This window comes from Coregonus clupeaformis, chromosome 2, assembly GCF_020615455.1.
Source record: "Coregonus clupeaformis isolate EN_2021a chromosome 2, ASM2061545v1, whole genome shotgun sequence".
In the NCBI taxonomy this organism is placed as follows: domain Eukaryota; kingdom Metazoa; phylum Chordata; class Actinopteri; order Salmoniformes; family Salmonidae; genus Coregonus; species Coregonus clupeaformis.
This window is the reverse complement of record NC_059193.1, coordinates 5,624,615-5,639,690: the sequence shown is the minus strand read 5'-3', so window position 1 is coordinate 5,639,690 and position 15,076 is coordinate 5,624,615. Positions and strand designations below refer to the sequence as shown.

The following is a 15,076-nucleotide window of genomic DNA, read 5'->3' as shown; positions in this document are numbered from 1 at the left end:
CAAGGCTTTTGTGTGTATGGATGGGAAGTCAAAGCAGAAAGACAACCAGTAAATACTGGGAACAAATATGTGCAATGTGCATGTGCCACTGTCTCAAGCCTTTCTAGCCATGTAGACTGTTTCTCCCTGCCGTGGTGCATGTGGCTGACTGTCTATGTAGATTAGAGATGAGTGGTTTGAAATCACCTTAAATACAGGGCAAGTGGGCCAAGCAGCGCCGCCCAAACCCTCTGACAGGGCTAGAGGCAGCGCCACCCAAACCCTCTGACAGGGATAGAGGCAGCGCCACCCAAACCCTCTGACAGGGCTAGGGGCAGCGCCACCCAAACCCTCTGACAGGGATAGAGGCAGCGCCACCCAAACCCTCTGACAGGGATAGAGGCACAGCTGCATAGCTTTACAGCCCTGATTCTATTTAAAAACAGGAAGCTACACCACCAACAAGCTAGGCAAACGAGTTCCCAAGCGAAAGAGGAACGTCTATGCACTAAATTGGTGACTGGTGATTTTCTTGCATTTATTTTGTTTACTTTGCACAATAATCTTTACAGCCTCTAGTACCTCTTGAAACAATTCAGGAGTACCATGACAGTCACTCGTAAATCACAGCTGTTCTTTATGCTCTTCTAATGGTCATGATTAACAGCATGTTCAGAATGTGAAGGTGCATGGCCATAAAAACAGACATGGAAAAAAACTGTGGAAAGGTGGAAGAACACTAGCCACCCCCTCTTTAAAATTGTCCTCCATTTAGGGATGGGCCTGAGTAATTGAGTATGAGCACTTGAACGGACGTCAAAACTCGATCTTTAAATCAGACATCAAATTTTTTTCCCTAATACTGTAAAACTATTTGGTGGAATGTGTTTTGTGGCGGCCCGAACGGGCTAATGACATTTTGTCCCCCCAAAAAAGTGAATGTCTTGAAGACAAAGTTAATTTGCTTTGACTCTAGTGTTCCATTTCTACATGTGTATTTGCGGGGCATAACAAAATAGAAACCAAGCATCACATTAGTTATTTTCCCCTCAGTGTCTCTCACTCACTCGTGTTCCGACCACTCCCTCTACACATGCGTGCTGAATGCGCACACAAGCTCCCGTTAGGCCTACAGAAATAAATGCTGATTGGGTACACAAGCTACATTCCTTGCCAAATGACATCAGTTTTATCACAAATTCAAAAATAGACTGGTTGTCTAACAAGCTGAAGCTTAAAAAATAATTGCGTCCTGTCCATTTTCCGCTTAGGCTACTTTGCGAACTGCTAGTGCCATTTAGAATTGATTAGCCTAGGACCCTCAAACTCAACTCTGGACCATGAAGCCACTTCCACTGCTTCTTTAAATTTCTCCCCTCTAATCAGGCAATGATTTAAACCTGGGACACCAGGTGGGTGTAATTAATGATCAGGTACAACAGAAAACCAGCTGGTTCCCGACCTTGAATACCCCTGTCCTAGGCTATAACCCCCTAAACATAGACAGGTTCCACACTGAAAATATGCAAAAACATCCCTAAACATAGACAGGTTCCACACTGAAAATATGCAAAAACATTAGTTTGATAAAAGACAGAGCGTATTTTCATCAGAATCATTAAGCCTATGCCTGCAGTGTTCAATATGGAATTATTAAAATTAAAATGTCAAAACAGCAGAATAAACTAAATAGAACATCTGTATATCGAAAGAAGACCAATTTTGGTTTGTAACCCTGAAAAAATAGTTTTTCAACCCGCCAAATTGAGCCCCGTTTCTAATGATCACTCCTTGAGGACAACTGTTCCAGACGCGAGATGCGCATCACTTCGCACTTGCAACTTTTTTCCATTTGGAAAAATATTCTATTCCATTTTATTCTGTTATATTACATCCTGTTTTTTTTTACGATATTATAGTTGTGACTTGACAGTGATAAGGGCTCAGGGAAATAAGAGCATCTTGTCTGCTAAATTAAATCAAATCCATTTTTATTTGTCACATATGGAATCATGTAGTAACCAAAAAAGTTGTTAAACAAATGAAAATATATTTTATATTTGAGATTCTTCAAAGTAGCCACCCTTTGCCTTGATGACAGCTTTGCACACTCTTGGCATTTTCTCAACCAGCTTCATGAGGTAGTCACCTGGAATGCATTTCAATTAACAGGTGTGCCTTGTTAAAAGTCAATTTGGGGAATTTATTTCCTTCTTAATGCGTTTGAGCCTATCAGTTGTGTTGTGACATGGTAGGGTTGGTATACAGAACGTAGCCCTTTTTGGTAAAAGACCAAGTCCATATTATGGCAAGAACAGCTCAAATAAGCAAAGAGAAACGACAGTCCATCATTACTTTAAGACATGAAGGTCAGTCAATCCGGAAAATAAAAACCTGTTTTCGCTTTGTCATTATGGGGTATTGTGTGTAGATTTATTTTTAAAATCAATTTTAGAATAAGGCTGTAATGTAACAAAACGTGGGAAAAGTCAAGGGGTCTGAATACCTTCCGAATGCACGGTATGCAGGGGGTACCGGTACCGAGTCAATGTGTGGGGGTACAGGTTAGTCGAGGTAATATGTACATGTAAGTAGGGGTAAAGTGACTATGCATAGATAATAAACAGCAAGTGTAAAGAAAATACAAATAGTCTGGGTAGCCATATGATTAATTGTTCAGCAGTCTTATGGCTTGGGGGTAGAAGCTCTTAAGGAGCCTTTTGGACCTAGACTTGGCACTGCGGTACCGCTTGCCGTGCGGTAGCAGAGAGAACAGTCTATGACTTGGGTGGCTGGAGTCTTTGACAATTTTTTGGACATTCCTCTGATGCTGCCTAGTATAGAGGTCCTGGATGGCAGGAAGCTTGGCCCCATTGATGTACTGGGCCGTACGTACTACCCTCTGTAGCGCTTTACGGTTGGATACCAAGTAGTTGCCATACCAAGCGGTGATGCAACCGGTCAGGATGCTCTCGATGGTGCAGCTGTATAACCTTTTGAGGATCTGGGGACCCATGCCAAATCTTTTCAGTCTCCTGAGGGGGAATAGGCGTTGTGCCCTCTTCACGACTGTCTTGGTGTGTTTGGACCATTATAGTTTGTTCTTGATGTGGACACCAAGGAACTTGAAGTTCTCAACCCCCTCCACTACAGCCCCGTCAATGTGAACGGGGGAGTGTTCGGCAATACTTTTCCTGTCGTCCACAATCAACTCCATTGTCTTGCTCACGTTGAGGGAGAGGTTGTTGTCCTCTGTAGCTCAGCTGGTAGAGCACGGCACTTGTTATGCCAGGGTAGTGGGTTCGATCCCCGGGACCACCCATACGTACAAATGTATGCACGCATGACTAAGTCGCTTTGGATAAAAGCATCTGCTAAATGGCATATTATTATTATATTATTATTGTCCTGGCACCACACTGCTAGGTCTTTGACCTCCTCCCTATAGGCTGTCTAATCGTTGTCGGTGATCAGGCCTCCCACCGTTTTGTCGTCAGCAAACTTAATGATGGTGTTGGAGCATTCTCACATAGGTGTTCCTTTTGTCCAGGTGGGAAAGGGCAGTGTGGAGTGCAATTGAGATTGGATCATCTGTGGATCTGTTGGGGCGGTATGCGAATTGGAGTGGGTCTAGGGTTTCCGGAATGATGGTGTTGGTGTGAGTCATGACCAGCCTTTCAAAGCATGTGAGTGCTACGGGCAGTAGTCATTTAGGCAGGTTACATTGGCGTTCTTGGGGAACAGGGACTATGGGGGTCTGCTTGAAACACGTAGGTATTACAAACTTGGTTAGGGAGAGGTTGAAAATGTCAGTGAAGACACTTGCCAGTTGGTCGGCGCATGCTCCAAGTACACGTCCTGGTAATCTGTCCGGTCTTACTCATATCAGCTATGGAGAGTGTGATACACAGTCATCCAGAACAGTTGGTGTTCTCATGCATGCTTCAGTGTTGTTTGCCGTGAAGCGAGCATAAAATACATTTAGCATGTCTGTTAGGCTCGCATCACTGGGCTACTCACAGCTGGGTTTCCCTTTGTAGTCCGTAATAGTTTGCAAGACCAGTAGTAGGATTAAATCTTAGTCCGGTATTGACGCTTCGCCTGTTTGATGGTTCGTCTGAGGGCATAGCGGGATTTCTTACAAGCGTCCGGATTAGTGTCCCGCTCCTTGAAAGCGGCAGCTCTAGCCTTTAGCTCGGTGCGGATGTTGCCTGTAATCCATGGCTTCTGGTTAGGATATGTACGTACGGTCACTGTGGGGACGACGTCATCGATGAACTTATTGATGAAGCCTGTGACTGATGTGGTATCCTCCTCAATGCCATTGGATGAATCCAGGAACATATTCCAGTCTGTGCTAGCAAAACAGTCCTGTAGCTTAGCATCCGCGTCATCTGACCAAGGCTATGCCCTTGCCCAACCATAGGCTTCTACAAGCAAGCGCCACTGCTGAGGTTACTACCTTTTTGAAGATTGTGTTCCACAATATAATACAACCAGTTGATATTACGGTTTCAATAAATGAATCTTAAAATGGCAAAACATTTTTTTACTGAAAATACAGAGTGTACAAAACATTAGGAACACCTTCCTAATATTGAGTTGCACCCTCTTTTGCCATCAGAACAGCCTCAATTCGTAGGGGCATGGACTCTACAAGGTGTCGAAAGCGCTTCACAGGGATGCTGGTCCATGTTGACTCCACTACTTCCTACAGTTGTGTCAAAATCCTTCTTTAACCTGTCTCCTCCCCTTCATCTACACGGATTGAAGTGGATTTAACAAGTGACATCAATAAGGGAACATAGCTTTCACCTGGTCAGTCTATGTCATGGAAAGAGCAGATGTTTCTAATGTTTTGCACACTCAGTGTCTATGGGGCAATTTAGCAAGTAGGATTTGTTATCTGTAATTGTTATGTTAAATTTTGTGAGTACTCGAACAGTCAAAACATTTCAAATGCCCATCCCTACCTCCATTAATATGATTTAACCGGCCTGTCATTCCAGACCAGCCTGACATTTAGCTGCTGTATGGTGGCCCTGTGGTGGAGCGCTCAACAGCCCTGTTGGCGCTCCGCTCATATCAAAGTGGGTGCAGGTGCACTGGAACTAAACAGAGAGGAGATCAGCACAAAGACTTCCAGGGAAGAGGACTTTCTCTCAGGTCTAGACCTCAGGACATGTGAAAGGAGACACTCTTATCCATTTAGCACTGTGGAGACTAGAGATCACAGCAGCTTTGACCTGGCAGAGACACTGCTACCCCGGTCCTGGGAAAAGTCTTGTTTGGACTAGCCCTATGTTGCTCCGTGCATTGAATGAGAAAAACGTGATCATGATCTAAGACACTATTTTTCTCTGTGTATTGAAACTTCGGGTCGGAAGCCCATGTGGGGTCACCTGATTGAAAAATGGGGTGGCGATTCCAATTATGTAAGACTGTATCATGTGGGAGCTGAGCTGACCCTATAGTATTATGCTGTAAGAGATCTTTATGGCTTCTCCCAGATACAAGAACATAGATGTGGTGGAGCAGGCAGCTGGGCTGGAATGTGACATACCACGCCACACTCATATTCAGCCTGAACATGTCCACAGACTAAAACATGAGAGGTGGGTGTATGTACACCAGGGAGGATACAAGAGTACATGGAGGGGTGTATAGATGTGTATAGTGTACAGATGAATCATACAAATTAGAGGCGTTTTTCTATTCTCAGTGTATTTATGGTCTGTAATTGTCCATGTCCTTTGTCTATGCTTGATATGTTTGTAATGTATGCACAGAGCTGTAAACCACATTTTTCCATGGGCATAATAAAGTCATTATTTATCTGATCTTACCTTGAAGAGGGGGTGACCTGGACCTGGGTGTTACTGTGTTGGGGGGATTCGGAGGCGGGGGGGGGGCCGTCCTCGCCATCTTGGGGCAGCTCATCAAACGCCTCTAATTTGTCATCGTCCAGGAGTTCTGTGATCTGCAGGAGAGAGAGAGAGAGAAGGGTTGGGGGACATTTTAGATAGAGGCACTCCAACAGCTGTCATCTTATTGAAGTAGGCGAGGAGATTTAAGTATCATCATACATAACACCTCTGACACACTGTGACGGAGCAGTACCACTACAAACTGTGCCAGCCAGACTACATTATGTAACATGTAGGTTACAGAGGGGCTGGGAAATATGGCTAAAATATCATTTCACAATATTTTTCTCATTTCTGATGGCAGTGTTTTCCACTAGCGCTGGCTGTTGGCTATACAGCCGATTACAGCATCATTTTCAGCCAGGTACTTTTCCCACTTAAATTAACTAGGCTACTTTTAAATTCGCTAGTTAGAAAAAAAGTCAGCCGAGCCCTCTCCCGCTAGAATGAATAGTATGCATCTTCTAGTGATCTATTGATAGGACACAAAGTGAGCGATGACAAGGAAACACTGCTGGTTTGACAGTCTGCTGTCGGTCCTGACTCTCGGTACCTGGGTGTGTGTGCTTGTGCGCTGTGGTTGCAGTCAAATTTCTACATGGAGGAAGAGAGCATGAATTTGCATTCACCGTTCAGATAGTTTAATACTCAACCAAAATAGGACAAACCTGACAGTGAAGTAGTCCAATTTGTAGAACTTTTACTTTTATTTAGCACTGTATCAAAATATTGTTATAGACGGTATTGTAAAAATCCATACCGGTACCAGTCCCATTATTGACCTCATAATGAATCAATAAGCTCACAACAATTTTTTGCACCACTATCAACAAAGAACGTATATAGACAGCCTGCAAACAAAGCATCTCATGTACAGGACAGGTCATGTGGGCTCAGATGTTTTCTATGTACACTGTACAACATCGAACGACTAGAAAAACAAAGCAGACATCTGTTACACTTACCAAGTGGTTGCTGCTGTACGTTTTCAGCCAGGCTGGCTGTTCCTTGAATAGGTCCTAACTGAATCGGTGGTGTTGACATCCCTTGAAATGTACCTAGATAATAACACTGCAGTCGGTGCAGTGAGTGCAGAGCCTGCTGCTAATATGGGCGGTACATTACATTGTACAAGATGTTCCTTAAAGATCTAAAGATAATATAGATCACACCATTCACCATTTGCAGCTATGTTTAATCTCATTGCAAGGAGAGGGAGACTCTGTGGGGTAACCTAACTGAGAATAGGAATGACTAATTGATATTCAGTCTTCGAAAATGTGGATATTTTGCCAATAATTGGTTGACTGCAGTCTAGAAGACACATCATTCCCCTCCTATTCTGAGATATCTCAAAGCCCATACTCACAGTCTCTCCCTCCCTCCATGCCAACCGCGATCTGCTGCCGTGTCACAGCCGCATTGCCAAGGCAACAGCTACCTGACACCTCTGATTGGATTTCAGGGCCTTCTCCTTCATCGTGTATGCAGATGGTTATGACTCCTGGTTGTGTGTGTGTTCATGGCAGCGGTGTCTATCCGCTGGCTGTAGTGTAGCAGCAGAAAAACAGACCGATGGAACAGACCTCACACTGTTCCATTGGATTAGACCGGTTTATCCACAAAGACCAGAACATTGCGCATTTAAATATACTGAAGGGGTAGACGACTAAGGAGATCTGAATAGAGAAAGAGATCAAACACTTAAAAAGGTCTCTAGTGGATGGATGGGGAGTCAAAGTAACCTTCAAGTTTTACAACACCAGGTCCTGACAGCACTGACAGCTGTAAATGCCCACTTCAGAGAGACCATGGAACATTCCCCATCATTGCCAGAAGCATTTCATAAACCGTCCGGTGTGGACATTGAGAATTACCTAGAACCATTTCCCATGTCAAATTCAGATGAAGTAATTCTCTCAAAAAATTTAGACATATTAAAATATTAAGTGATAGGGTAGTCAATGGAATCATTGTGTCAAGAAGCAGTGGGGCCAGACTGGACCGTTGATTTGATCCATATTCTCAATGGGAGTCGTACGTTGACGGTCATCAGAGATGACGCGTCTATATCCATAAAATGTTCATCCATTTTCACAGACAAAAATGCTGCGTTCAAAACAACTGGGAACTCAGGAAAAACCTAGCTCAGACTGGGTAAAATCTTTTTGAACGGTCATCCAACTTGAAATTCCATGTCGGAAATTCAGGCATCTTTCTAGAACTCCGACTTTCTGACCTGAAGATCACTGACGTCATGATTTGACCTACCAGTTGTATTGAAAGCACCAAAAGTTCAGATGAGTTTAACGTTTGACGGGCTGACAGATACGTAACCATCCGTTTAGCCAATTACCCACACACTCAAGCATTTTACGCCACACTCCACACGCGCACAGACCAAAATCAATCTGTTGTAATTTTGTGTCCATTCTCCACGGATTAGTCTGGCTAGGCCTCGCCCTTAATTTGATTTGATTGGTCAAAATACAAATGATTGGCAAAATATCAGAATTTTACTGCCTGTGTAAACACAGACATAGATGCAATGACAGAATATCAGTCGCCTCCCGAGTGGCGCAGTGGTCTAAGGCACTGCACTGATCCTGGTTCGAGTTGGCCCAGCGTCGTCCAGGTTAGGGGAGGGTTTGGCCGGCAGGGATGTTCTTGTCCCATCGCGCACTAGCGACTCCTGTGGCGGGCCGGGTGCAGTGCACGCTGACACGGTCGCCAGGTGTACAGTGTTTGGTGTTTCCTCCGACACATTGGTGCAGCTGGCTTCCGGGTTAAGCGGGCATTGTGTCAAGAAGCAGTGCGGCTCGGTTGGGTTGTGTTTCAGAGGACGCACGGCTCCGATGGGACAAGACTGTAACTACCAATTGGTTACCACGAAATTGGGGAGAAAAAGTGGGTAATTTTTTTTTTTATATATATCTATTAGTCATTCCTATTCTCTCTCTCTCTCTCTCTCTCTCTCTCTCTCTTCTCCTTGGAAAGAGATTAAACATAGGACACTGAACAATTTGCAGCTAAGGTGGTGATCTATAGTATCTTTAGATCTTTATGGAACATCTTGTACAATGTAATGTACCTCCCATATTAGCAGCAGACTCTACGATCACTGCAACGACATCACCTCAGTATTCCTACCACCGGAGCAAGACGGAACCCCCCTGTAGTCTCCCCTCTGCATTCAAACAGCCCTTCACAGCTGATTCTGACCGGGCCAAAGAAACTACTAGAGCGCTAGGTATGTTCATAGCCACGGAAACGCGCCCATTCTCAGTGGTTGAGAAGAATAGGAGGTTTCAGCACGTCGAGAAAGTGCTCGAGCCACGTTACAAACTTCGCCCTCTCGCACCCATTTCAGCAAACAGCTAGTACCCGCTCTATATAAGCAAGCTAAAGCTGAAGTTGTCAACGAATTGGCCAATGCACCCTGTTTTGCGCTTACTACCGATGGATGGACCTCCAGGGCTACATAGAGCTACTTAACAATGACAGCCATATCACATTACCCTGGACTGGGAAATGAGAAGTACCGTGCTACAGACACGCCCCCTTTACAGTACCTTCAGAAAGTATTCACAGCCCTTGACTTTTTCCACATTTTGTTGTGTTACAAAGTGGGATTCAAATGGATTTCATTCATTTTTTTGTCAACAATCTACACAAAATACTCTAATGCTGGCCCATGTTGACTCCGATGTCAAGTTGGCTGGATATCCTTTGGGTGGTGGACCATTCTTGATACACGCGGGAAACTGTTGAGCGTGAAAAATCCAGCAGCGTTGCAGTTCTTGACACACTTAAACTGGTACGCCTGACACCTACTACCAAACCCTGTTCAAAAGGCACTTACATATCTTGTCTTGCCCATTCACCCTCTGAATGGAACACACACACACAATCCATGTCTCAATTGTTTTAAGGCTTAAAAATCATTCTTTAACCTGTCTCCTCCCCTTCATCTACACTGATTAAAGTGAATTTAACAATTGACATCAATAAGGCATCATAGCTTTCACCTGGTCAGTCTGTCATGGAAAGATGTTCCTAATGTTTTGTACACTCTGTGTATCTTGATTAGATAAGTATTCAACCACCTGATCAATCCATGTTAGAATCACCTTTGCCAGCGATTACAGCTGTGAGTCTTTCTGGGTAAGTCTAAGAGCTTTGCACACCTGGATTGTACAATATTTCCCCATTATTCTTAAATAAATTATTCAAGTTCGGTCAAGTTTGTTGTTGATCATTGCTAGACAGCCATTTTCAAGTCTAGCCATAGATTTTCAAGCCGATTTAAGTCAAAACTGTAACTAAGCCACTCAGGACCATTCAATGTTGTCTTGGTAAGCAACTCCAGTTTAGATTTGGCCTTGCGTTTTAGGTAATTGTGCTGCTGAAAAGTGAATATCTCCCAGTGTCTGGTGGAAAGCAGACAACCAGGTTTTCCTCTAGGATTTTGCCTGTGCTTAGTAGCTCTATTCTGTTTCTTTTTATCCTAAAAAAAAAAACTCCCTAGTCGTTGCCACCATGCTTGAAAATATGAAGAGTGACACAAATATTAATTTCTTTGCCGCATTTTTTGCATTATTACTTTAGTCCATTATTGCAAACAGGATACATGTTTAAAAAAATATATATTCTGTACATTTAGGTTAGTATTGTGGAGTAACTACAATGTTGTTGATCCATCCTCAGTTTTCTGCTATCACAGCCATTAAACTAACTGTTTTAAAGTCACCATTGGCCTCATGGTGAAATCTCTGAGTGGTTTCCTTCCTCTTCAGCAACCGAGTTAGGAAGGGCACCTGTATCTTTGTAATGACTGGGTGTATTGATACACCATCCAAAGTGTAATTAATAACTTCACCATGCTCAAAGGGATATTCAATATCTGCTGTTTTATTTTTACCCATCTACCAATAGGTGCTCTTCTTTGCGAGGCATTGGAAAACCTCCCTGGTTTTTGTGTTTGAATCTATGTTTGAAATTCACTGCTCGACTAAGGGATCTTACAGATAATTGTATGTGTGGGGTACAATTGACAAGAGGGCCAATTGTGCGCCGAAAGATTTCTGGCTCCCAGGTGTCTTTTATACAGGTAACGAGCTGAGATTAGGAGCACACTTAAAGGGAGTGCTCCTAATCTCAGCTTGTTACCTGTATAAAAGACACCTGTCCACAGAAGCAATCAATCAATCAGATTCCAAACTCTCCACCATGGCCAAGACCAAAGAGCTCTTCAAGGATGTCAGGGTCAAGATTGTAGACCTACACAAGGCTGGAATGGGCTACAAGACCATCGCCAAGCAGCTTGGTGAGAAGGTGACAACAGTTGGTGCGATTATTCGCAAATGGAAGAAACACAAAATAACTGTCAATCTCCCTCGGCCTGGGGCTCCTTGCAAGATCTCACCTCGTGGAGTTGCAATGATCATGAGAACGGTGAGGAATCAGCCCAGAACTACACGGGAGGATCTTGTCAATGATCTCAAGGCAGCTGGGACCATAGTCACCAAGGAAACAATTGGTAACACACTACGCCGTGAAGGACTGAAATCCTGCAGCGCCCGCAAGGTCCCCCTGCTCAAGAAAGCACATATATCCAGGCCCATCTGAAGTTTGCCAATGAACATCTGAATGATTCAGAGGAAAATTATAGACTGATCATGTCTTTGTCAGTGGGCAAACATACAAAATCAGCAGGGGATCAAATACTTTTTCCCCTCATTGTACATGCATTAACCGAAATTAATGTAACCAAATGATGGGGATTAACAGTACATTTACTATTGGTGACATGTAATGGGGAATTTATATATATTTCTTTAAATAAAAAAATGCAAACAATTCACACAATGAACGCGCAAAAATTGGTGGGAGACAGCTGAGCTATTCTGGAGAGATCTTCATCCCCCTTCCCTTCTTCTTGTCTCAACATTTTAAATTATACTCAAGACACACTGTCTTCAGACATATTTTAGATGCTTTTCACAGACAGCCGCAACTCAATAAATCAGCTAGGCCTATTGCCACACGCTGCCCAAATTGCGGGCTTCCCAAATAGGCATAGGCCTATGAGCTTTTGATTTGAAACAATCCACAGCAATTTTTTAAAATAAGCTAATGATCATCAATTCCTCTGTGGCTAAGTCATGCTTTGTGGTGAAGTATTTGGAATGGCTTTATTTCTGCATAGACAGGAGTAATTATATAACTTCAGCAAATGTATTTCCATTTACTTCCCTATTGGCCCCACCGCTATGCCATTTCTCTCTTGTTCTATTGGTTTTCATATCAACCTTTTCTGTTGTCCAGAAGCCAAAGGCACAGTCAGTCATATTAGCAACCCATCCTAGTTGTTGCATCTTTAGATTCCCCCTCTTTCTAAGTTTCTAACAGAGATTTTCATCTCTGTCGCATATGGAACCGCTGTTTAGAATGGTGTTTTCCCTGGTGCACTGTTTAGAATGGTGGCGCAGCGGTCTAAGGCACTGCATCGCAGTGTTGCGGCGTCACTACAGCCTGGGGTCCGGCCGTGACCAGGAGTCCCATAGGGCGGCGCACAATTGGCCCTCTTGTCAATTGTTTTGGCAAGGCGGTTAGGACATCTACTTTGTGCATGACACAAAAGGTCATAAATCATTAAATTAAACAAAATAACACATTGTTTTAGAAACATTACAAAGCATGCTCATCCGTTTTTTGTTGTGTTTTGTTGGTGTAATTTTAGCGGAAAATCAATATTTTGGCTGGTTAAAAAATCGGAGTGGCTGGTAGATTATTAAATCTACCTGCCACAGTGGCTGATGGACCAAAAATAAAATGTTATGCCCTGGAGAGAGCCCATATGGAAGTGTTGAGGAGGAGAAGTGTTGAGGTGGAGGGCCCTATCCACAAAGCATCTCAGAGTAGTGCTGATCTAGGATCTGTCCATATAATCTTATTCATTATAATCTAAAAGCAAAATTGATCCTAGATCAGCAATCCTACTCTGAGATGCTTTGTGGATACAGGCCCCGAGCATGAGATTAGCATCAGAAGTCTTAACTAAAACATGCCTCTCCTTCGCCATTTAGCACTTAAAAAAGGGTGCCATGTAAAAAGGTGTCAGAAAAGGCAAAGGTGTCAGACAAGGCAAGGTGTCAGACTAGGCATGGTGTCAGACTAGGCAAGGGTATGACTGGAGGTGAAGCCTTAGCAACGGAAATAAAATGGAAAATCAAATAAATGACAGCAGAAAATTCCCTCAAATTCCCAGGCCTTTGGTTTTATTCTTGCATGAATGGTTGTGCTGTTCCAAATAGCTTACTAGAGTTGGGAATAAAGCAGCTGCAGGCTATGACTTTCTGGCTGCATGTATACAATACGCGAGCCGTCCCCACAGGTGCCATGTCTTTCCTGTAAATAATGCCCTATCCCAGGCTTAGGTAGAGCAGCATCAGCAGAATGGGCCAGAGTAAGGTCGCTTATGTAGATCAGGTCTGGAGGGAGATGATGGGTAATGTCCCCATCTCAACCAGTTCATCCAGCAGCCAGGAGTGGAGCAGGGAGAAGCTGAGAGGAGCTGGGAGGGAACCTGAGATGGATTAATTACCAGGGACCCTCCTCCACTTTCCTGGCTCTCCTCCAACTGGGTTGATGCTTCCTTCTCCAATTAGCTGCCTACATCAGTTCCTCTCCCACTCCACAGAAGCATAACACTGAGCCCAGCTTTTACTCATACTAGCTATTCAAGTATATTATTTATTTTATGCATTAGTCTCATATCCACTTATTTTAATGTCTCTTCTAGAAAACATTTGTTTGTTTTTCTCACCTTGTATTGTTCTATTATGTAAAGTGTAACCGGTGTGAAATGGCTAGTTAGTTAGCGGTGCGCGCTAGTAGCATTTCAATCGGTGACGTCACTTGCTCAGACCTTGAAGTAGTTGTTTCCCTTGCTCTGCAAGGGCCGCGGCTTTTGTGGAGCGACGGGTAACGGTGCTTTGAGGGTGACTGTTGTCGATGTGTGCAGAAGGTCCCTGGTTCAAGCCCAGGTAGGGGTGAGGAGAGGGACGGAAGCAACACTGTTACATAAGCACTTTGAAATGCTTTTCCTGTTAGAAATGCGCTCTATAAATAAAGTTTGATTTGAACCTCCTCAATCCTGCAGAACTGTAGCAGCATACAGCCTTATTCATCCTGCAGAGCTGTAGCAGCATACAGCCTTATTCATCCTGCAGAGCTGTGGCAGCATACAGCCTTATTCATCCTGCAGAGCTGTGGCAGCATACAGCCTTATTCATCCTGCAGAGCTGTGGCAGCATACAGCCTTATTTATCCTGCAGAGCTGTGGCAGCATACAGCCTTATTTAGATGGGACTGTGCAGCAGGATGACCTTCCCTAATAACAACCCAGCCCAGCTATGACTAGCCCAACCCAACCCAACCCGGGCTATGACTAGCCCAACCCAACCCAAGCTATGACTAGCCCAACCCAACCCAACCCGGGCTATGACTAGCCCAACCCAACCCAACCCGGGCTATGACTAGCCCAACCCAACCCAACCCGGGCTATGACTAGCCCAACCCAACCCAACCCGGGCTATGACTAGCCCAACCCAACCCCAAGGCTGAAATGCAGTGAAACTAAAGGCAGCACTTCCCACTCCGACACATGGTCTCTGGCCAGACAGGATGGAATAAGCACTACTGGTTGCCTGTGCTGTGTGAGTTAGCCTGTTAGATTCTATCCAGGCCAGGCTAACAAGCTGTCTTAATACTCCTTAAGGTCCATTAGGAAACTGAGACGGCCCCGGAGACGGCCGCAGGTGTCAGTTCCACCGTTACATCACCATGGTTATGTAAGCACAGCGGTTACACATTTTCCTTCATAGAGAACAGAGGGCCATTTCTAAACAGCCTATCCCTGGGCTAGAGTCACAATACAGGGGGAGAAAGGAGTCACATGGATGGACTTTGTGGCTTATCATTGTCCGCTTCCTGTGTAAGAGAGTGCCTGCCTCTGGAATGCAAATATGCTGCTGTCGCCGAGGATTAGGTCCAGATTTGAGAGTTCAGCGGCACATCTACCCAACGCTGATCTGAAGACTGCTGTGTGTGTGTGTTCTGTGGATTCTAGGGAGACATGGCTGAGAGGAACTCCTGAACACCCATTT

General features: G+C 44.2%; 1 protein-coding gene across 4 annotated transcripts in view; it reads right to left on the bottom strand.

Annotated features, from left to right (window-relative positions):
* Positions 1-15,076, bottom strand: part of LOC121544825 (protein FAM13B-like) — an 87,547-nt gene that overhangs the window by 37,301 nt on the left and 35,170 nt on the right. For all 4 annotated transcript variants that reach the window (XM_045226062.1, XM_045226060.1, XM_045226066.1 and 1 more), the window contains one exon: positions 5,826-5,959. In XM_045226062.1, the coding sequence (XP_045081997.1) occupies positions 5,826-5,959 (134 nt within the window). The remainder of the gene's footprint in view (positions 1-5,825; positions 5,960-15,076) is intronic.